Genomic DNA, 23,406 nt, shown 5'->3' with positions numbered 1-23,406 from the left:
CTCAAAGAAATATGAAAGAAAGTTCTTCAAGGAAAAGAAGATAATTCCTATCAGAAACATGAAAAGTAACAAGGAAGAAGAGTCATAAAATGGCGATCCACAGCCAGGCACAGCAGTGCACTCCTGTAATCCCAGCACTTGGGAGGCTGAGGCAAGAGGACTGTTACCTGGAGGACAAACCAGGCTACACAGAAAGACCTGGTCTCAAACAAAGAAGGTAACTAAGAGGATGACTCTAAGTAAACACTAATTGTCCAATGCTGGGAATACCAAAAATCTATCTAAAGTGAAGACATGAAAAAATTACATGAACGCTGTAAGGGGTTCCATATGGTTCAAGCACCTCAGGAGATGGCACTGTCTGGGAAGTAGTAAAAATACTAAATTTGGTTTCAGTTTAAAACACATTCTGTTGCCTAGAAGTGAATACATACATACATATGTGTACATGCACAGGGTGCACATAGTTGAACAGAAGAAAGCACAGAATGAAAACACTTCCCATTCCTAAAATGTACCAAGTAAAACAGTGCAGTGTAGGTGGCACACACAAGAAACAAACAGCGATGTGATAGCTATAAACTGTCAAATGTCAGCAGTCATATTTAATGGAACAAATACTCCAAACAAAAGATAAAGATTGTTAGGATGCATTTGTAGAGGCACACCTCAATTACAAGATCACAGGCAAACCCAAGGACATGAAAGCTGGTGTGGCAAACACTATGTCAGAGCCTTCTTGTGGTGCTGGGGAAGGAACCGAGGGCCTGTGCATAGGAGGTTAGTGCTCCACGTCCCCAGCTCTTCCAAAAGACTGAAGCAGCACTGCTAGAAATAAATCAAAGTTCCGTTTAGCAAGAGGATGGAAGTTCCAAGTTTGCATGTACCTAAAACACAATCTCAAAATGCTGAACAACTGAGAGCTCAAAGGAAAAATAGCCAGACTGCAGTCACAGTAGAAACTGCACGATCCAGCTCTTACCATTCACAGAATAAACACATCAAAACCAAGGGTGGGTACTGCATGGCCACCTGTGGCTACCAGCACCTGAAATGTGCCTACTCAAAACTGAGAAGTGCTTCCAAGTATAAAAACACAAGGTCTGGCATGGTGGTACAGGAGTATAATTCCAGCAGTCAAGATGTGGAGGCAGGAGGACTGTGATGTTTCAGGCCAGCCAGGCTGCATGGTGGGATGTGGTGGCAATTACATGTACAAGTAAAAGCAGTGATATTCTGGATATCTGTGTTAAGTGAAATTATTTCAGGTGCCTGAAAGCCATGCAACGAGACGGAACACAGACTGGGCTATCAGGAGCACTACACATGTCAAAGGGGGAAACAGTGCAGTGCATTTTAAAGAATCTCAATGGAATGAAGCTGGAGATCAAAAAGATAAGTAGAGACAAGAGGATTAGGAAAACATAAAATAACTAGAACCTCCTTCCAACATCAGAAGTTAAGTGATAAGTTGGGTATGGTGGTACACACATGTAATCCCACATTCAAGAAGTTGAAGCAGGAGAATCCCAAGTTTAGACCAGCTTAGTTACACAGTGAGACCCTGTCTCAACAAAACACACGCAGAAGACAGTTAGGCAACACACTTGTGAAACTCTGTGTAAGCAAATGCAGTGATCCATGTGATTCATTCATTTTAATGGATTCATTAAAATCCATTCCCAAAAATGTCTATGCACCAAGAAACTGTTTTCACATAACAGATAATAAAATTTTGACTTATCAAAACCTGTAGGATGTAGCTAAAGGTGTGCTTAAGGAAAATTTATAGCCTTAAATATGTATACTAGAAAAGAAGAAAGGCTAAAATCAATGAAGTATCTACACAAGAACCTGGAAAAAAGAAAAATATGAAGTGAAACAGAAAACACATATCAAATAGAAAATAAAGGCAAAAGCTGGTTCTTTGGAAAGAACCAATAAATTTATAAAACTGACAAACTCTTAGCAAATCTGACTAAGAAAAAGAAACAAAGCACATATTGCCAATATGAATTATTAAGAAGGACATCGCTGCAGACCTTGCAGATAACAAGGATATCAAAAGCTAGGCACCAGTGACTCACACCCGGAACCCTAGCTACTTAGGAGGCTGAGATGAGAAGGATCGAGATTTGAGGCCACCCCCCAGCAAATAGTTCTTGGGACTCCATCTCCAACAACCAGAGTAAAACAGACTGGAGGTGTGGATCAAGCAGTAGAGTGCCTACTCTGCAAGTGCAAAGCCCTGAGTCCAAACCTCAGTTCCACCAAAAAAAAAAGAAAAGGTGTCATAAACACTTTACACTTACAGACTGGAAAGTTTGGATGGCCTGAATAAATTCCTGTGTGTGTCGGGAGGATGCCTTGTCTAAACAGACACAAGAAAAATCATAAAGCAACTGGGCTAATATCAAATTGATTCTGAAAGTTTCCCTTCTCACAGGGACAATCTTCCTAACACTTGAGGAGGAGAACAGCAACTTCACGGGAGCGTTCCTGAAATAGAAAACAGCAACACTGTCTACGTTGACACCAAAACCTAACAAGGACAATAGAAGAATGAATACAGAGGCAGCAATCCTAAACAAAGTTAATAAATAAAATCCAAAAAAAGGAGATCACATAGAGACCACGTTGGTCTTATTCTAGAATTTCAAATTAAAAAAAAAAGTTAAAGCACCATATTAACAGAAAAATCATGATTGTCTCAAGAGATTCAAACAATAATAGAAAAAAATTCAGTATTTTTTAAAAGATAAAGAAAACCTCATAGCTGGACAGTGCAGAGCATGCCTGTAATCCCAGCACCTGGGAGCCTGAGACAGCAGGATCAAGAGTTCAGGGCTGACCTGGCTACATAACTCTTAGAACACTAGAACTGAAAAGAATTTTCATGTTTTGATAGAGCATATCTACAAAAAAAATCCCTACGGTAATTATCATACTTAGAGGCGAAATACTGAAAGATTTCCCCCCCAGTATCAAGATTAAGACAAGAATCAAGAATATTGATCTCACCACTTCTGTTCAGCACTGTACTGAAGATCTCAGCCAGTACAATAAGGCAAGAAAAAGAAAAATGGCTGCAGCACTTGGAAAAGAAAAACACAGAAACCGCTAATCATGCAAGAAAAGCTGTGTTTTGTATTAGTGGTAAACAATTACACAGCTAAGCAAAACATCCCACTTCTCCCCATGTCTGTAAGATACGTGCAACCCCCCCCCACATTTTTGGCAGATACTGCCGAGCACTCTGTGTGTGTGTGTGTGTGTGTGTGTGTGTGTGTGTGTGTAGGGGGTGAGTGTAGCTCAGGCTCACCTCTCACTCAGTCTCCCGAGTATTGGGATTATAGGCATGCAACACCACCCTTGGCTCAGATTCTGAAACTTATCTGAAAATGCAAAGGATCAAAATTAACTAAGGAAATCTTTTTTGTGTTTTGTTTTGTTTGGCAGCACTGGGGTTTGAACTCAGAGCCTCATAGTTGTTAGGCAGGCACTCTCATGGCCTGAGCCACTCTGCCAGCCTTTTTTTTGTGATGGGTTTTTTCGAGATAGGGTCTCATGAACTATTTGCCCAGGGCTGGCTCTGAACCACAATCCTCCTGATCTCTGCCTCCCAAGTAGCTAGGATTACAGGAATGAGCCATGGGTGCCTGGCTTGTTTTGTTTGTTTTCTGAGACAGAATCTCACTGTACAGTCCAGGGTGGCCTCAAACTTGCAATCCTACTGCTTCAGCCTCCCAAGTTTTGTGATAACAGGCAATGCTTGGTCCAGTATTAAGGAAATAATAAAGAACAAAGGTGGAGAACATAAATTACCAGATCTTAAGTAACTTAGAGAGTAGAGTGTTTCTGCAAAGATGACAGATCAATGGAGTACAAGTAAGACTTACCCACTTAGAGTGCCCCGTCACTGATACACACCTCAGAGCATCAAACATTACTAAATAAATTGACTGACCGAGTAGGCTACACTAAAATTTAAAAGTTTTACTCATCAAAAGCTACAGCTGACCTGGGTATGGTGGGACATGCCTGTAACCTCAGCACCTGGCAGGGTGAGGCCAGCCAGCCTAAGCTACATACTGAGTTCGTGGCCAGCCTGAGTACACAGCAAGACTGTCTCCAAATCAAAAAAAGAGTTACTACAAAGAGTGAAAGGACAAATACAAGAGTATAACAACGTCAGATGTATCGATATGAAGATATGCATGTGTGTATTCAGACTATATAAAGAACTCCTCCAAATCACTGAGAAACAAAACAGACAACACAATGAACAAGTGGGCAAAAGACAACCATTTTACAAAAGGCGACATCCACTGGCCAATGAACACACACAGAGCAGTGTCAACTTTGCATGCCAAATGCTCATCAGGGAGCAGCAAGGCCAGCCACACCAAGCCACCTCTCACTGCACACCCACGCAGAACATATGCTCAACTGCCTCCTCACACTGATCGTGGTAGTACACACCGGCACACCTGCCACTTCGGCAATGCCTCCTAAGGTTGAACACACTTGCTATCACTCTGCAATTCCACTCCTTTGCACCCGCTGGGAGAAATTAATACATAACTGTACCACCACTCCCAAAAGAAGAATGTTCGGGGTAGACTTTTTTTTTGTTGGTGGTGGTACTGGGATTTGAACTCAGGGCCTTACGGTTGCTAGGCAGGCACTCTATCACCTGAGCCACTCCACCAGCCCCAGGGTAGAATTTTTAGAAACTGGAAATGATGCAACAAGTTCATGACAGAAGACAAAAGGAACCATGCCGTCTCTGCATGGATTCTCAGGCAGGCAGCTGATGAGAATGAGTGCACTGCAAGAGACAACACGGGTGACTCTCACAAACACAGAGCTGAGTGGAAGAATCAGAAACAAAATACACATCACTTCACCTTGCTTATGGAAAAATCAAAAACAGGCAAAAGTAATCAAAGGTGAAGTCACAACCATAGTTAGAACTGGGGACAGTTACTGGGAGGGAGTGGGAAGAAATCTGGTAATGCTCTGGGTGGTAGTACCACAAGTGGGCCAGCTTGTGAGGGTTCACTGAGCTGCACACTTAGGATCTGTTCCTAATGGATGCTACAGCTAAGGTTTACAGAACTCTGACTTGCCTAACCTGCAAACAGTGCATGAGCACTTACTTGAGGCATGTGCCTGTCTGGCCACCACTGACAAACACCATTCCAACAGAGGGGAGGGTCACGAAAGGTTTGCAGTACGGAAACCTTTTTGGAAATGCTGGAATCAGAGGCTCAAGTGTGCCATGAGCCATCAGCATCATCGTGTCACACACTCACCTGGGCATTTCCAGGCTGCTACACTGAGCAGGAGCCAGAAACAGATCACCAGGCAACTGGCTCATCAGCAGGTGTGACAATGCCCACTGCCTGGGACTAACTGTACAAAACTTTGGTCACTTTCCTGCCATATCCTAGGTGCCCATTCTTCCCAAAAACTACCTTACCAAATACATAAGTATTAGGTAACACTTCAGTATATGTACCTCAAGTTGCATAAAAACAAACACAATTACAAAAACAAAACAGAAATTTACAAATATGAGTAAGAAAACCCTGGCAAAACATAAAAACTGACCAATCCTTTTTAAGCTTGGGTAATAAAATCTGACCTAGGTAAACTTGCTGATTTATAAGATTCTAGTAAGAGAAATCTTTATGACGCTAACCCAACAAGAAAGCAGCACATAGCACTAACATCAAATCACTGTTTCTAAATAGGTAATTCAAATGTTTGGCTTATCAATTTTTCAGGAGAAGCGACTGTAGCAAGAAATGCATTCAGGTTAGGAATTATTCATTTGCTAATTTATCACTGCAGACCCATTCTAAGAGCATAAATGCACGCTTGCTCAGGTCTACCTGAGTACGCCGTAAAGGCACCTATTATGAATAAGTAAAATGGCGCCTAGGCCACTCATAAACCTCTAAGTGAGCCACTCTCCCACTATGCTGTGTGCCATTCAACCTGTACTTTTCTAGTGTTCACACTTTCTCCCTTCACCTGCCATAAAATTCTCTTTAAAACTCCTTATGAGAAGGCTTTGAAATACAGAAACTTCAGTTGTTCCAAGTTTAAAAATTGTCTGCCATGAAGGAAGTGCCCAAGGAAACAATCACCAGTCTTTTATGCCCTAAAGCAACTTTTATTTACAAAACATAGGTGTTCCGATAAAGGTGTGCCATAGAAACACTATCTTCTGTGAAATCAACCCAATTTGTCTATTACATTTCTTCAGGAAATTGGAAATCCCCAAGCGGCCATCCATGGGAAACCCAGTTCTGGTGAGAAAAGAGCACAGAAGGGAAGGGAAGGCACTTTCCAAAAACACTCGGAACTAAAGCCCTGGCAGCTCCCCATAGACAGTCTAAGATAATGGGGTGTTTTGTTTTCACATGACTTCAGAGAACACTGGATTGTTCTCCCTACAAGTTCAGTCCCCAGGAACTTCACATGCGCTTATAAACACCAGAAACTGTCATTTCACAAATGGTTACACCAAACACTCAGTTAGCATGTTAACAAAAGATGACATCATAAAAAAGACACTTAGCGGAGAGAAAAAAACTATAGTTTCAGGTTAAAAGCAGGCATACCTGTGGGAGTGCGGTATTGAGCTGTCTCTGCAAGGAGTCTCTTTCGTGACCAACCTCATGTAATTTCCCCTGGGTCAATGCCAACGTTTCTTGAGTCTCTCTCAGTGTGTCGAGAAGACGGTCCCTTTCTTCTAGCATGGAGACCATGAGCTGTTCAAAGTGGGAATCGGCATCGGGCTGAGAAGGGGAGCCGGTCCCGTGGCTCCCACTTCCTCCTGGGGGGCCTTCTGCTTCACTGATGGTGGGCATCACCTCGCACATCATCTTGAAAGGAAAAGACCCAAAGCTGGAATCATTCCGTGCAGCTTACTGACTCCCCTCAACCTGCAACGTCCTGGTGTTCCGTAGTAAACAAAAGGCTGACAGCCTGGCGGTTCTCAGCTGTCATGCTTCAGGTGCAAATGTGCCGCGAAAGCGTGCACAGGCAAACACGAAGGGCAGAGAGACCACAGTCCCGGCAAGGGTGAGAAGCAGAGAGGAACCCCTCTCCCATGAAGAACAAACCCCGCCCGCGTGGGGTGGCTTGCAAAGCTGGACTTTTAAGTCGCTGCAGACAACTGAGCTTCTGTTAACCATTTCTTCCCTAGCTTCCGGTGGGGGAAGAAAAGTCAAAACACACGCCACCCAATCACTACTGCTGAGGGGAGGCACACAGGAGCACACAGCCAGGAGCGCTGACAAACACCACCTCCACCAGGCGCCTTACAGGAATGTGTGCAGTCAGCTCCCGGGAAGGACTGACGACTCCCTGAATGCTGGGGCTGGACCGGGTGCGCACTGAAAGGAACTGGATTCGCTAAAGGGCCGGGAGAGGAGCTTTCAATGGCTGCTCTGACGGTTGATCGGTCAACCTAACTTACGTAAGTTTACAGCAAAAGGAGAGAGAGAGAGGGAGAGAGAGGGAGAGAGAGGGAGAGAGGGAGAGAGAGAGAGAGAGAGAGAAAGAGAGAGAGGGGTTCCACAATGGAAATATAGCAGGTCGACAGAGCAGGGGACGGCTAGGAAGAAGGAAGGAAAAGTGAAGGGCGAGATTACGAGAGGTATGGAGTGTCTCAAATACGCAGGCGGGGCGACCCCCAAAAGCCAGATAGATGCCCAGGACGACGCACCTGACGGCGGTGACCTCCAGCCACCCGCCCCGGGCGCAGAAGAACCGGCCGACCCCGGCCACAGGTGCGCGGCCCTCGCCTGGGCGCAGGGTCCCCAGGGCGCAGGGTCCCCGGGGCGTAGGGTCAAGGGAGGCGGCGGCGCGCTGCCGCGAGCCCGTCTCCCGGGACGCAGAGGGTCCCGCCGGGCTCCTCCCGCCCAGCCCGGCCTCCCGGCCTCACCCTGGCCCGCACGGGGCGCCCAGGCTCCGGGTGACATTCCGGCGCTCGCGGCCGCCGGGGTCGCTTGGCCCCAACTGCCTCAGTTTCCCGCTCCTCACCTTGCTCGCCGGCGGGAGCGGCGAGGGGGCCCCGCGGCAGCCCGCGGGTGATGGCGGCCCGCTCCGGGCGAGCTCCCGGGGCTGACGAAAGCAGCCCGCGGCGGCGTCCTCACCCGCGCCACGCCGCGGCCCGGGGCCCGCCGCCCCAAGTCACGAAGGCCGGCCAGCGGCCGGACACTGGCGAGCGCAGAGGAGCGGGCCCGGCGGCGCGTCGCCGGCGTCAACGTGCCCGACGTCGGGCGCGTCGGCGCAAGCGTCAGCACTGCCCCGGGGGAGGGCCGGGGAGCGCCGCGGCCGAGTGCGCACGCGCCGCCTCCGCGGGCGGGGGCGGGCGGCGTGTCCAGGACGCTGATTGGCTGAGCACGGCCTAAGCCCTGCCCTCTCCCTTTCCAGGCCCCGCCCAGGCAGGGGCGCCTCGGAGCCACAGGTGGACGGTCAGGTGGGCGCACTGTTCCTTGTCGTCCTCCGCTCCTGGCCTCTCGGCGCTGTCCCAGATGTCCTCCCAGGGCCGCGGTGACCCCAGAGGCCCTCACCAGGCTGTGGCTCTGCGCCGGACACTTCCCAAGCGTCACGTGCACGCCACTCTCCGGAGCGGGAGGTGCGTTCGTTCCCACCTGGCGGAAGGGCGCTCTGAGGCTTAAGTCACCTGTCCGGAGCCCGCATCGGAGTCCACCGCGTCGCCTCCAGGCCCCTTCCGGCTCAGAAGGACACGGTGGCTACGCAAGAGCCACTGACCTAGCGCGATCTGCCGCGCCTTGGGAGACTAAGATGAGCAGGTGTGAATTTGAGGCTCCCGGCTTCACAGGCTGGGCACACCTGGTTCTCCCGTTGCTGTCCCTGCTTGCGTTTGGTGTGAGCCTGGACAACTGGGGGGACCCGCCTGGGATCCACTGCCTTCGCCGCAGAATGGGAAAGGCCGCTAAGAAATGAAGCAGAAGAAGAAGAAATGAAACGGGTGAAAAGCCGAAGAGTTTGAGAACCTGGCTGCGGAGAGGCATTTCTATGCCAAGGGCCTATTGTATCTCAAAATCTGTGCTGTGTCTTGAGATAGAGATTAATAAATGCACCTTCAGAAAATGAAATTAGAGGTGTCCCCCTCCTCCCAGGAGCACACACTTCACAAGCCTAAATGTCAGGGCATCTTCGTTGGTCACCATTGGCCACTGGGTGCTGTTGGTGGGAAGGCAGCCAGAGCCCCTGACCAATCAAGTCTGAGAAACGGCCGAGTGGAGGGCTAGGGGAGGAAGGGGTCAACCCTTCCAAGGTGGACCCATTGGCTTCCCAACCCCCCACACCCCCCCATGGGAAGCTCACCAAGCACAAGCACCACCTGCAGTTGACTTTCCTACCTGCCAGGATCCAGTGCATTCATTTGTTCGTTTGTTGCATAACTACATATTGGTTGACCACCAATAGGGATTCATAAGTGTGACTGCTCAGTTTTTTGCTATTTTAAGATTGTGAAGCCAATCCCTTAGTTCCATGAGGTGTCCTGCAGGACCATTTGTCTCCAATCCAGGGTCTGGAAATGAGAAATTGTCCAGTTCTCCTTAGAGGCCCCTGTTTAAAATCATCTCTTACCTGCTTGAACCACGTCCCCTGAGAACCTGGCACAGTGGCAACAGTTACTTCATCATCTCCTGACCATGTGTGCAGCAGGTATGGGCTAGGCATGGCCTGGGTTCTGGGGACACAAAGCTGCCCAAAACATCACTTCTACCACAAGTTGATGGCCTGGTGAGGAGGAGAAAACCTGGCTGGTGCAATATCTCCTGGAGCCAGAGGATACCCACATCTGCTGACAGCAGCAGGGCTCCACAGAGGAGTGAGCATCTGAGCTGGGTGTTGAGTGTGGAGAGAGTTTCCAGCAGAGTAGGGAGAAGCCTGTCATGGCCTCAAGAAATCGGGTTTCCTGCATTAGCATTCATTCATTTTGTGACCCTAGATTGCACAGAAAGCTGCAGACAACCTGAACAGCCCACAAAGAAACATTGGTTAACTCATTGCACTCCTGAGACCCAGAAATCATGGCTGACATTCACAATTATATTTTACTTTTTTGTTTTTTATTGTAGGAGGAGAACTTTTTAAGGCAGAGTTTCACTATGTAACCCAAGCTGGCCTGGAACTCATGATCCTCCTGCCTCCACCTCCCGAGTGCTGGAATTATAGGCATGCACCACATCACCTGGCCTTCTCAGTTATATTTTAGCTAGCTATCTAATGACAGGAAAAATTTTGTTTCCCAGACTGGAGGCATGGCTCAAGTGGTAGAGCATTTATTTAACAAGTGCAAAGCCCTAAGTTCAACTCTCAGTACCACCAAAAGAAAAGGAAACTCTAGTGTTATTAAAGTGACAGATTTTAATTGAGTGAGTTTCCTGCAAAATGAACTATTTTTTAGTGAAATTAAATTTTATCTCAAATTTATAGAAGAAAAATATGTCTATATATGAGAGTATGTCTACTTATTCAACTAGTTCCTCCTCTCTCTGTCTCTCATCATACATATATATAGATTTTTTTTTTCCTAGAAAGAGATACATCAGAATGTTGGCTGTGCTTATCTTGAGAGAGATTATGGTTAGATTTTTAATTTCCTTTTTGTGTACTAGTCTGTATTTTCCAGATACTTTATTATGAATTTATGTTGATTTTTTTTTATCATAATAAAATGCCCCAAAATGGTACTTTGATAAAACCTAGGCAAGAAAGAACCATGGAGGGCTGGGGCCGTGGCTCAAGGGGTAGAGCACCTGCCTAGTAAGCCCAAGGCCCTGGGTTCAAACCCTGGTACCACCAAACAAAAGAACCATGGAGAATCGCCCTCAGGAAGTTGAGATGACTTAGCCATAGCTGCCTGCTGTATTTCCCAAGTAACTGACTTTCCAGAAGTATTTTATCCAAACATGTTTCAGTGATTGGATGACATCCCTAGAAAGCTGTGGCAGGTTAACAGTGAAGATGGGAACTGTTTCTCTCCAATTCTTTGGTTAAAGGCTTGAGAAAGAGAATTGGGCAGTGGGGGTGGGGAGGGGCAGAGGCCCGGCCACTGTGCCAGGGCTCTGGTTTCACAGAGCAGGCTGCATTCTGGCAGGCACCTGAATGATGCTGTTTGTCTCTCAAAGGTTCATGTATAGTAAGCTTGGCCCCCAGTGGTGGTACCCAGATGCGGGGGCACCTTTAAAAGGTGAGGCCTAGGGCTGGAGATGTGACTCCACAGTCAAGCACCACCCTTGACCAGTGTGAAGCCCTGAGTTCAAATCCCAGTACTACCAAAAAAACCAAAAAGGCCAAGTGGAAGGTCCCCAGAGGTGTTGCCCTCAGAAGGGACCTGATGCAGTTCTTGAAGAGCAAGTTGTTACAAAAAAGAGCAAGACTGGCCCTTCCTGCTCTCTGGCTTCCTGTGTAGCCATGTGATCAGTACCTACCCAGCCTCAGGTCTTTCGTTATAGCAACTGAAAAGGAACAACAAAAAAAAAAAACTCGGCATGGCGGTCATGCCTGTAATCCCAGCACTTGGGAGGTGGAGGTTGGGAGAATTGGGGTTCAAGGCCAGCCCAGGCAAAAAGTTAGACCCCCATCTCAATAAGCCAGGAGCCGTGGTGCAATCCTGTGGTCCCAGCTACTGGGAGGTAGAAATAGAAAGATCACAGTCTAGGCTGGCCCTGGGTAAAAAAGTGAAGATCCTATCTGAAAAAAATTGAAGAGGACGAGGGGTGTGGCTCAAGTGGTAGGGCATCTACCTAACAAGTGTAGGCCTTGAGTTCAAACCTTGGTAATGCCAAGAACAGGAAAGAGACAAATACAGTTGTCAAGGGTAAGCATTGCCAGACAGGTCTTCATCCTAGAGATGCAAGCGGTCCCAGAAGGAGGGTTCCTGCTGAGGGCAGGGTGCGGCCTGAATCTATCCAGCACGTAAACAACGTTGGGATGGTGCTGACAGGACCCAGCTCCACGGAAGGCGCAGCTGGAGAGCGTGGTCCTCGCCCGAGAGGACTCTGAAGCCCAGGGATGCAACAAGAGTTTGCTGGTAGACGGGTGGGCCTATAGTTTATACCAGAACTGGGACTGGAGCCCCGAGGTGTGCTGTGGCTCTGAGCCCTCCTGCTGCCCCCATCCTGCTGTGATCAAGGAGTGGGCTCTTTCAGGGGCAACTGAAATGTCAGCATTTATCAGGGGACGTCCTGTGCAGCTGAAGAGATCCAACCCAAGGGGCAGAGAGTCACCTTTGGGTTTGAACTCAGGGCCTCATGCCTGCTAGGCAGGCTCTCTACCACTTGAGCCACTCCACCAGCCCTTTTTTGTGTTGGGTTTTTTGAGCTAGAGTCTCATGAACAATTTGCCTGGGCTGGCTTCGAATCTTAGCCTCCTGATCTCTGCCTCCTGAGTAGCTAGGATTACAGGCGTGAGCTACCAACGCCTGGCTTCATCTCATTCTTGAAAGGACACAGTTGTCCCCAACCTCTTCCATCTTGCAGTGGAGGAAGTGGAGGTCCCAGGGGCTGCTGAGTGGGAGGTCACAGGACTGAGTCTAGGTTTCAAGGCCTCACGCTTGCTAGGCAGGCACTCTTACCTCTGGAGCCATTCTGCCAGCCCTTTTTGGTGTTGGGTTTTTTCAAGGTCTGGAGAACTGTTTGCCCAGGACTGGCTTCGAATCACGACCCTCCTGATCTCTGCCTCCTGAGAAGCTGGGATTACAGGCGTGAGCACTGGCGCTCGGCCTAGTGGTGAGCTACTTCATTGAATTTTGCCTGTTGGGAACTTGATTTGTTCAGGTCAGTCCTGAGAACGTGGACACCTCTGGGTGATAATAAGAAAACCACATCTGTGGGGCAGTTGACACAGAACCTGCCCAACTAACCCCACCAGTTCTCACAGGACAGCCTTTTACGAATGAGAAGTGGAGACTCCCGGAGGTCAGATAAGGACCCCGCCCCACAGTTGTGTTGTGTAGAAGCCCAGGCTTGACTGGGAACTCTGGCTCCACAGACAGTATTCTTGCTGCTACATCAAAAGGAGTCTCCAGGCCTTCAAAACTAGGGCCAGGGATGGGCCACCAAAGTGCTGGTCACCAAAGGCTCTTAAGGCTTTGTCTCCCACTGTCTTGTCTGACGTCCTCACGGCCCCCAGCACAACACCAGGCACGGGGAAGATACCCGCTCCTGGGACATCTCCTGGCCCCCAGCACAGAGCAGCCCTCCTCCCCGTCACGTGGCAATTACATTCTGAAAGCAGTCGGAGCACCACAACCAGACAGAGCCACTAATAAAAGTGTCCGGCTGTGATGGAAAGAAGGAGCCGATGGGGCGTCCAGCCTTCAGACATCTCTTACCGTCATCTCAGCCAGGGGGGCAAATGTCTAACATGCACTGAGCCCCAACCTCCTCTTCTGTCAAGTGGGGATAAATAATACTCACACCACCACACTGGGATGTTCACAGTGAGCTCTCACGAAGGCAAATGACAAGTGACCGTGCCTCTCCCAGCTGGCTCCCACCCACATGGTAGTCATGTATGCAAAATGTAGAGCCAGGAGGCCTGGTTTGAATCTTGGCTTCTGCCCTGGCTGTGCGCTCTTAGGCAAATTGTTTGACCCCCCTCTGAGCCTGGCTCTACTTTGTAAAGCAAAGATGAGAGAGGTGGGGCACCAGTGGCTCACGCCTGTAATCCTAGCTGCTCCGGAGGCAGAGATCAGGAGAATCAGGATTGGAGGCCAGCCTGGGTAAATAGTTGAAGAGACCCTATTTAAAAAAAAAAATACCTTCTAAAAGGAGGGGGTGGGGAGCTGGTGGAGTGGCTCAAGTAGTAAGAGTGCCTACCTAGCAAAGAAGAGGCCTTGAGTTCAAACCCCAGTGCCGCTAAAAAAAATAAATAGATGAGAGGGCACCATCTCAGATTGTTGCAGCAGGGCTGAGTTGGGAAGCACCATGCAAAACCTTATCGCTAGAGGAATCCCTACTGTCTGGGCCATGCCCGTCCCTCCACTGCCCTAGGGAAGAAGGATTGACCTCATTCCACTAGTGTCCTCGGTTCCTTTGGCCCTGGATAAATGAGGAATTGGCCTGGGGACCCGGTTCTCATCAACGATACATAAGGTAAGTGCACGTGTTCTGGGATTTTCTTTTCTGATAAGAGACAGCAGTAGCAAGCCCTGTGTACACTCTACCCTTTCCTGCCTCTTTGGGACTCTGAACTTGAGGAAGGCGGCCATCTTGAGACCACGAGGGAAAATATTGTCATAATCTTGTGTCTCCTGGTGGCCTACCTGAATTTCTACCCCAACCTAATCCTGTGTGTCTTAGAGAACAGGGTGCTTGAAGGCCAGAAGTCCCTCTTCAGATGGGACAGCCAAAACTGCTGGCTCTAAGATGACCACCAGAGTAACTCCATTATAACCCACCTGTGTGCGAAACGACACAGCCAGTGCCACGAGAGCTGACTGCAAGAAATAGAGAAAAAAGAGAAAAGGTTTTATAATTCTTTTTGGAAAGTTAAACTCAATCATACCACGGAGAGGTTACTGGTTCAAAGGAGCCCACAAGTCAAGCACCCCATTGGAGGTGAAGGTTGGCGGTGGGAAGGAGGTCACCAGTCAGCACTGCTTGTGCCTGTGCCCTGGTGTAAGCAACTGCTCTGGCCCTCGGCTCCCCAAGTCATTCCTGCAAATAAAATGAACGCTAATGAGTTTGTGCACAGAGGGTGCTGGATGCGAATTCTGTGATGGAGTTCTAAGAAGTGAGCCAATGCATCGTGAAGTCAGCAGCTTCAAGTGTGACCTGGGAGACTTCAAGCTTCGGAGCCGTCCCAGTACTCCCTCGTTCCATGCCATCATATTTTGCTGGCTGTTTCCAGCATCTGCTCGTTCACTGAGGCTCATTTTCTCATGATGCAGATGACGCAGGTGAAATCAGATGACAGACGAGTCTCCAAGACATTCTGCCAAGGGAAAAAAGCCAAACACGGAGGATGGACGTCGTGTGATTCACCTGTGTCAGGCTCCATAGGTTACGGTCATGGAGCCGGGAGGTAGGCCGGCTAGGGGGAAGGAAGGGAGGATGTGTGTTTAATGGGGCAGAGTTTCAGTTTTGCAAGATGAAGAGTTCTGGGGTGGGTGGTGGTGATGGTTGCACAACAGTGTGAATGAACTAAGTGCCTCTGAGCTGTGCACTTAAAATGGTTTAAGATGGGCGATTTTGTTTTGTGTGTTTTACCACAGTTTTTAAAAGGAGCTAAGTTGAGTGCTGGTGGCTCACACCTGTAATCCCAGCTACTTGGGAGGCTGAGAGCAGGACGATCGGCCAGCCTGGGCAACTAGTTCAAGAGGCTCCATCTTCAAAACAGAGCAAAATGGACTGGAGGTGTGGCTCAAGTGGTAGAGCACCTGCTTTGCAAGCGTGAAGCCATAAGTTCAAACTCCAACCCCTCCCCAAACAAAGCAGCTGTGTGTCGGAGGTGTGGCTCAGAGCTCGCCCAGCACGTGGGAGGCCCTGGTTCCACCGCCAGCCAGCAGCACAGGAGTAAAAGAAGCAACCTGTCCCCTTCCCATTGCTCAACTCAAAAACACTTTTGGACACTCCTACAGAACTTTTCTGGGAGTCTCTGCTCCCATTTCCTGCATGGGGCCAGGAAATGTCTTTTCTTTTCCACCTCTCACTTTTATCCTGTTATACTAAGTTTCCTCCCCAATAAACTTTACCAAACAAAAAAAAAAAAAAAAAGGAAGAATTTTTCTGGGAGGCCCCTGAGTTCAATCCTTAATAATGAAAAAAAATTTTTTTTCACACTGGAATATGTGTAATGAAAGAAAAATCAAGATTATCAGATCAGCCCTAGTTACTCGGGAGGCAGAGATCAGGAGGAATATTGAGGTTCAAAGCCAGCCAGTTCGGGAGATTCTATTTTGAAAAACCCTTCACAAACATAGGGCTGGTGGAGTGGCTCAAGGTGGAGACCCTGAGTTCAAACCCCAGTACTGAAAAAAAAAAATTACCAGCTCAGACAACTAATCTTTTAGCTATTTGTGGAATTACCTTTTTTTGTGTATGGTACTAGAGATTAAACCCAGGGCCTCGCTCATGGTAGGCAAGTGACTGACCTTTAAATTTTTTTTTCTGCGGCCCTAGGGTTTGAACTCAGGGCCTCGCACCTGCTGCTTGTGAGGCAGGCGCTCTACCACTTGAGCCACTCCACCAACACTTTTCTGTGATTTTTTTTTTTTTTTTTTTTGAGACAGGGTCTCATGAACTATTTGCCCAGGGCTGACTTCAAACCTCAGTTCTCCTGATCTTTGCCTCCCAGGTAGCTAGAATTACGGGTGAGAGCCACCAGCGCCCGGCTACATTTTTTAAAATTACTTTTGTTATTTGTTTTGTTTTGTTTTGTTTATTAGAAACGAGTTCTCATTATGTAATCTAGGCTACCCTCAAAGCCTCTATTGGACTGAAGGCATTGCTCAAGTGGTAGAGGGAGGGCGAGGCCCTAAGTTCAAATCTCACCCATCAGTATCTCAAGGAAAAACCATGGTTCTCCTACCTTAGCCTCCCCAGTGCTGGGATTACAGGTGTGCTCCACCACACCCAGCTTCTGTACCCAGGTACTGGGGCTTGAACTCAGGGCCTCCTGCACAAGGCAAGCTCTCTACTACTTGAGCCACACCCCAACTTTCTCCTAGGGATTTATAAAGTGACTGCTGAGCCTGAACGAGGACCATGCTTGCTCACTTGAAGGCTGGCCTTCCAGAACTGCCTGGAGCGGTCTTGTGAAGTGAAATAATGATGGCTGAGTCCTCTGGGTGCCTTTGGTTTAGGGGCTGAGGCTGCAGTCAAGGGCCTCACCACTAGGACGCTGTGTTTTTTTGTCTTCCCTACCCCTGTCTTCATCCTCCCTGGTTTTTGGAGACAGGGTCTGGCTAAATCAGCCAAGCTGGTCCCGAACACATGATCTTCTTGCTTCAACCTCCAGAGTGCCAGGACCACCACAGGCATGTACCACCACACCTGGGCTTTTTTTACCCTTTTTTTTGAGGTGCTGGGGATTGAACTCAGGGCCTTGCATTCTTATCACCAAGCTACATCCCCAGCCCTTCCCCAACACTTCCTCAAGTCAGGCTGCATGGCAACCACCTGAGGTCAAATGTGTGTCCATTTCATTCATTCATTCAGCAGACATTACAGTCAGCTGCTTACGCAGGCACCAGGCCAGGTGCTGGGAGTCCATCAATAAATGACGACATCAGAACGCATAGTCCAGGCCGCAAAATTGATGGATAAACAGAAAATATCCATCAGGGGTGGAAATAGCAGTGCTGTGGCCAGTGCTGGCGTTAGGCATTCAGTGGAGGTCAAGCATGGAGCCTGCCCAGTGGCCATGAACTCCCACAGCCTTCCATGATGGCTGCCCACTCCACAGGGAGGGAACTGTGCCTCTCACTCCAGACAGACAAACGCAGGGACGGACGGATGTACAGGTGATGCCCAGGGACTTGGAGAGTCTGCTTTGTCGATTGTCTGCTAACGCCAAGCTGACTTGGAATCAAAGGCTGAGTGTTTCTTGGGGACAATGAAGGAGCCCAAAAACTCTGAGATACCATGGGATGACTTTTCCATGGCCACCAGAACAGTGCACCACAGTCCAGCCTTCAATGGCACACGTTCATCGTCCCACGTCCTGGAGGCTGAGTCGTGGAGGAGGTGTCCAGGCCTGGCTCCTCTCCATGGCTTGCAGATGGTGTCCCTGTGTCCTCACTCCCCTTCTCCTAAGGACCCAGTCCTCTTAGATTTAGCCACACTTCTGTCCCTACTTTAGCTTAGCTGTCTCTTTAAAGACCTACCTCCAAGACTGGAGGTGTGGCTCTGGCGGTAGAGCATCTCCTTTGCAAGCATGAGGCCCTGAGTTCAAATCCCACTCCAACAACAGCAGAAAAGGACCCATCTCCAATACAGCCCCATTCTGAGGTACTGTGGGTGAGGGCTTTGGGGACCTGGTTCACCTGCCTCACTGTGTCCTTGGCCATCTCTGGTGCAGACACAGTGGTCATCTTCCCATTAACTCAGCCTTGACTTCCACATTGTCAAGTGTCAAGGTTGACAACTGACTAATCTAAGCCGGAACCACACGGGTGAGACTCAAAGACCACAGAACACACTTTACCCTACTGGAAAAGATGAATTTGAGAACACCTGTAGGGAGTCTATTGTTAAACTAAATCTCTATTTTAAAATTCTACTTCTTTGGCCAGGTGAGGTGGCCTTCCACCTGGGGCGGGGCTGGGGGGTGCAGTTCGTAAGACCTTATCTCAAGCAATGGCTGGGCTTGGTGGTGTGCACCTGTCATCCTCAGCTACACCAGGAAGCACAAACTGGAAGATGATGATCTGGGTTCCATCCCCCCACCATCATGCCTAAGGAGCAGTACTGGGGTTTGAACTTGGAGCCTCATGCTTGCCAGGCCGGTGCGCTACCACTTGAGCCACTCTACCTGCCCTTGTTTGGCTATTTTGAAGATAGGGTCTCATGAACTATTTTCCTGGGCTGGCTTCAAATCGAGGTCTTCCTGACCTCTGCCTCCTAAGTAGCTAGGATTACAGGCGTGAGCCACTGGCACCTGGCTCTACGTAGATTTTAAGCACTTTCTTGTAGCCAGTGGGTGACTGGTAGCCTCCAAAAAATAGGTCCACATCCCAGCTCCTGGTACTTGTCACTGTGACCTCATTCAGAATAAATCTTTGAAAGTGCCATGAGTATCTCAAGAGGAAATTTAGGATTCTGGATTTAGGATGGACCCTAAGTAGAATGACTGTATACTTATAAGGAGAAGACAGGGCACAGAGACACGCCGGGGGAGAGGCCATGTGAAGAAGATACAGCAGGGGTCAGAGCCAGGGGACACCAAGTTTCGCCAGCTGACTCCAGCAGCTGGGGAGTGTCCTGGAACAAAGGAACCCATCCAGCCAGTACCTCAACTTTAGCCTCCTGGCCTCTGGGACCATGAGAGAACACATTTCTGTGTTTTGGGTTTGTTTTCAGTCAGTAGCATGAGGAGTGACGGGTGGCCCGAGAGGTTTTCTTTCTTAAGCAGATGACGGCACACAAGTGTCCACGTTATAGGATGATGATTTTCATCTTGCTAAACGTCACCTCTGTTGTTTTGTGTGAATGTGGTATCCTATAATTTAAATTTGTTTTTAAAAGGCACAGGGTTTGGGGTCTGGTGTTGCATCCCGCTTGTGCCAGCCTGTGGCTGAGGCAGGTCCCCAAAGTCCCCTGAACCTTGTTTTCCTTGCTGGCTAGGTGGGGACCATGGTAATTCCTCCTCCCAAGGTGGGCCGCCCTTCATCAAGCACTGATCACCCAGACCCAGCTAGCTAGTCCCCAGGGCAGCTCAGGTCCTTCCCAGTGAGACAGAACAAGAATGGCCCTCCCGTCTATTTAACACCGGGTTTCAACACACCTCCTACCTGTGTGGGAACTTGGACCCAGAACAACGGGCAGTCATGTGGTTTGTGGAAAGGCTCGAAGGCTGGAGGTGCTGTCTCCATCCCCACAGGAGGCTGAAAATGCAGGTTCTCTTGACCTCTGACCCATTTCTCACTGTCTAATTCTGACCCTGGGAACTGATGGAGAGGTGTGTTCATGTCATCCCTGGACACAGTCCACTTTCCTTGCTGTGAGTATCTCCAAGTAATGGCCCAGGTCTGCAGGATGGTGAAAGTGTCTGGGAACCAGAGGCAGAGACACTGTGAATCTCCTGGAGCCCTGGCCCTCAGCCTGCGCTCATCAAACTCCCCAGTGTGAAGAAAACCTCCCCATGGCAGTCCTGGCGTAGTCAGGCATGCTCCTCCCTGGCTTCTGACACACTTGCAACAAAATCCACAGATAGCAAATCTCCACTTCTATGCAGCCCTCAAACCTGCTAAACTGGTTCCCTGCCCCAGGGCCTTTGCACTTGTTACTCTTCCTGCCGCAAGCACTCTGACCCTGCCCTTTCTGAGCCTGTCAGCTTCCGGTCACTGGGTTCTCAGGTGATAAGGTCACATCTTTCAGGAGGTCACCCTGCAAGGACCCCATTTCACCTGGCTTGTCTCTAACCCCCTGTGCTTTTAGCTCTGCTCCTAGCTGGCCTTGGTCCCAGTGGGGAAGGAAGAAGACTTGCTTGGGTCTGGAGGGGATCCAAGGTAGTTCCAACTTCTGCCCTCCCATGATGTCCTGTGAGGCCAGGGGCTGGTGGAAGGAGATGTGGCTTTGTCCTCAAAGAAGACCGAGGGTGTTCTAGAAGCACGGGGGTTGGGAGGCACCATGTTGGGTCCAGAGAGGGAGGGTGGTCTTCCTGAAAGAAGTAACTTTGAAGGTAGGACAATGAGAATGAGCAAGATTTAGTCATGTGAACGGGGAAGGGAAGGTCCCAGGCAAGGGGACCTGGGAGATGAGTAGTCTGCTTCCCAAAGATCCAGAAATGCTCGGTTTTGCTCTACCTTGGGACAACAAGACACACAAGAGGGAGGAAGGAAGTTCTGCGCTCCCAGCCCTTTCTCTTTGGGGATAGCCTGGGGTCTCCAGGACCCCCAGAGGACATCAGAGCAAAGCCCCTGGCCCAGCTGACATCACAGTGATTCCTGAGATGTGGACGATCAGGCTCCTGCTCGCCCTGCTTTCCCACGCCCGCTGGCCGAGTCCTCCTCTCCCAGGTGCGTCAGCTCAGGACCCAACCGTGTGGGAGCAAGTGCAGGCTCCGCCGCCCCCACCCACTGGCCAGGCAGGGACTTGCCCAGGGATAATAGGCTGCAGTCACTCGCTAGGAAGATAAGGAAGACCTCTAATAAAAACCTGAAGCAAATGAAAGCAGAAAGCCTCACCACGCAGGGCAGGTGAGATAGGAAGGGCCAGGTGTGGTCTCTTTGAGGTTCTGCCTAGGTGAATGGAGCCTGGGCCAGGTGAACAGGCTGCAGGTGAACCTGTAAGGCCTGGTCTCAGGTGTGGAGGGGCCTCTGCTGGGAACAGTAGGGTCTCAGCACAAGAACAGGTGTGGCCACTCCAAGGGGAAGGTCCTGCTCCCTGTCCCTCAGTGTTCAGGTCGCATGCCCTCGCTCAGTCCCAGGAAGCAAGTTGTTGAGTGTGCAGCCAGGCCCTAGGTGAGGCCTGACAGGGACATTTGTGGGGAGCCCAGCACAGAGCCATCAGCCTGGCCTAAAGCTGACCTGATGACATAGGAGCCCATTCAATGACAAGTGTCAGTGGCAAATCAGAAGCTGTGCTCTCTGTATTTGAGGCACTGTGGTCCCTGGGAGAGACTCATGGATGCTCTGGATCCTGTCCCCACTCCCTGGGCCCCTCTGTGTCAGGGTTTCCCCACCTGCCGTGTGGGAGCAACAGTGGTGCTTCCTCAGGGTCTTCTCCTTCAGGGTCCTCTCCCTCGGGGCCCTCTCCCTCTGGGTCCCATTAATCCTTCAGGACTCAGTGCTTTGACAGGATTTGATGAATGAGTGTGCAACCCAAGGTGTCCCAAACTGTATAGGACTCTTTCTTGTTACAAGGGAGGCTCGCTGGACAGATGCCACACACCCCACCAGGGGCTGGGGGAGTCATGGTGGATCTAACTAGGCCTGGGGGAGCTCAGAGCCCGGTGGGAAGAGCTGGCAACTTCAGCAAGCCACCACAAGAAGGGCCACTTTTCCCCTCGCATTAAAGAGGTGTACAGCCAGTGTCCTGAGTGCAGAGACAAAATTTCCGGCAGGATGGGTTTGCCGCAGCGAGCCCAGCATGGCGTTCTCCAAAGTCCCAGGACAGCTGGTCCTGCCGTGCAGAGGGCCCAGCTCAGTGTGCCTCTTACGTGACATTTCATAGCCTGACCTCATTGACTCTCATCCTCCTCCCAGCTGTGACATAACTCTCTGGCTCCTCTTTGGGGGTCCCCCCTGCCGTGGCCCCTTGGACATTGGGGTTGCTCAGGGCTCATCCCAAGCCTCCTCTCCTGTCCACCTCCTCCCCTCGGACAATCACAGCCTGTTCTGAAGCTGCAGGTACTGTTTAGATGACAGTGACCCCCACATCGGGGAGGAATAGTGTGCCCCCAAACTGATGTCCCCCTGGAACAGCAGAACATGAGCTTCTTTGGAAATACAGTGTTTCCTGATGTAATTCATCAAATTAAGATGCGGTCATGTTGCAGTGTGGCACGCCCTCATCCAGCGACTGGTGTCCTTCTCAGAGGGCCCTGGGACCCTGTGGGGAAGACCAGGTGTCCTGACCGAGGCCGTCCTACAAGGTCCTTCATTACCTCTCCAGCCCCTCCCTACTCATTACTCCAGCTGCTCACACCTTCACCACCTACCATCTCTCCACCTTCCTCTTCCATCATTGCCTGTCCCATCTTTCTGTCTCCACTCAGATGTCTTCTCATTACCTCCTATGCCTTTGCACCTTGTAGGCATAGAAGACGTAATTCATGAATGAGTGAATGTACGGGTGATGGATGGATGGGTGGATGGATGGGCAGGTGGTTGGATAGATGAGTGAATGGATGGGAAAGTGGATGGATGGATGGTTGGGTGGGTGGATAGAAGGGTGAAAGGGTGAATGGATGGATGGATGGATGGATGGACAGGTGGGTGGATGGATAGTAGGTTGATGGTGGGTAGACAGAAGGATGAATGGGTGGGTGGATGGATGGATGGATGGATAGATAGATGAATAGACAGATGAATGGGTGGGTGAGTAAGTGGATGAATGGATGGGAAGGTGGATGCATCCATCCATTCATAGATGCATGGACAGATGGATGGATGGATGGGTGGGTAGATGGATGGACAAAGGAGAGATGGATGGATGGGTGAATGGGATGGGTCAGTGTTGCCATACACCCCAGAGAAGACAGGCCAGGTTTAACTGGAGGAGGCCACTGGAGTCGCTCTATGAACGGTAGCTGAGGTGAATGGCATTTACACTACATTTCAGCTGATCACTATGCATGGCCTTCATCCTCATGGCTTGGAGAGAGATAGCTCTCTCTTCCTAAGTCTCATTTCATCGGTAATTATTATTTTAATAAAAAAAGTTAGGGTTGGTGGAGTGGCTCAAGTAGTACAGCACCTCCCGAACAAGTATGAGGCCCTGAGTTCAAGCCCCAGTGCCACCAAAAAAAGAAAAGAAAAACAATCTAAGCAAGTCACCCTTACAGTCAGTGGTGGAGGGGTCCAAGGGAAAGGTCCAGAGGCGGGAAAGTCACAGCATGTTCTAGGATCAGGGAGGAATTTGGCCAGAGTGAATGGCTTGTGTCAGGAGGCAGGGGTGAAGCTGGAGTTGACATGGAAGCCTTGAATGCCAGGCTAGGAGTTGGGCAGCACTGAAA

General features: G+C 49.7%; 1 protein-coding gene and 1 long non-coding RNA gene across 12 annotated transcripts in view; one reads left to right on the top strand and one right to left on the bottom strand.

Annotated features, from left to right (window-relative positions):
• Ppfia1 (PTPRF interacting protein alpha 1) overlaps positions 1-8,217 on the bottom strand; it is an 80,646-nt gene extending 72,429 nt beyond the window's left edge. For 8 of the 11 annotated variants that reach the window (XM_074050852.1, XM_074050876.1, XM_074050882.1 and 5 more), the window contains exons 1-2: positions 8,062-8,216; positions 6,636-6,899 (exon numbers count right to left, since the gene is read on the bottom strand). In XM_074050852.1, coding sequence (XP_073906953.1) covers positions 6,636-6,899 — 264 coding nt within the window. In that variant the 5' untranslated portion in view covers positions 8,062-8,216. Of the gene's footprint in view, positions 1-6,635; positions 6,900-8,061 lie in introns of all 11 variants that reach the window. The other 3 variants (XM_074050846.1, XM_074050864.1, XM_074050869.1) reach the window with 1 other exon arrangement.
• Positions 7,239-9,143, top strand: LOC141414953 (uncharacterized). Its single transcript, XR_012439973.1, has 2 exons — positions 7,239-7,495; positions 8,455-9,143. It is a non-coding gene; the product is annotated as an uncharacterized lncRNA (long non-coding RNA).
• The last annotated feature ends 14,263 nt before the right edge of the window (positions 9,144-23,406 follow it).

This window comes from Castor canadensis, chromosome 1 (genome assembly GCF_047511655.1).
Source record: "Castor canadensis chromosome 1, mCasCan1.hap1v2, whole genome shotgun sequence".
NCBI classification, from domain to species: Eukaryota; Metazoa; Chordata; class Mammalia; order Rodentia; family Castoridae; genus Castor; species Castor canadensis.
The sequence above is the reverse complement of the archived record's forward strand: the minus strand, read 5'-3'. Positions and strand labels throughout refer to the sequence as shown.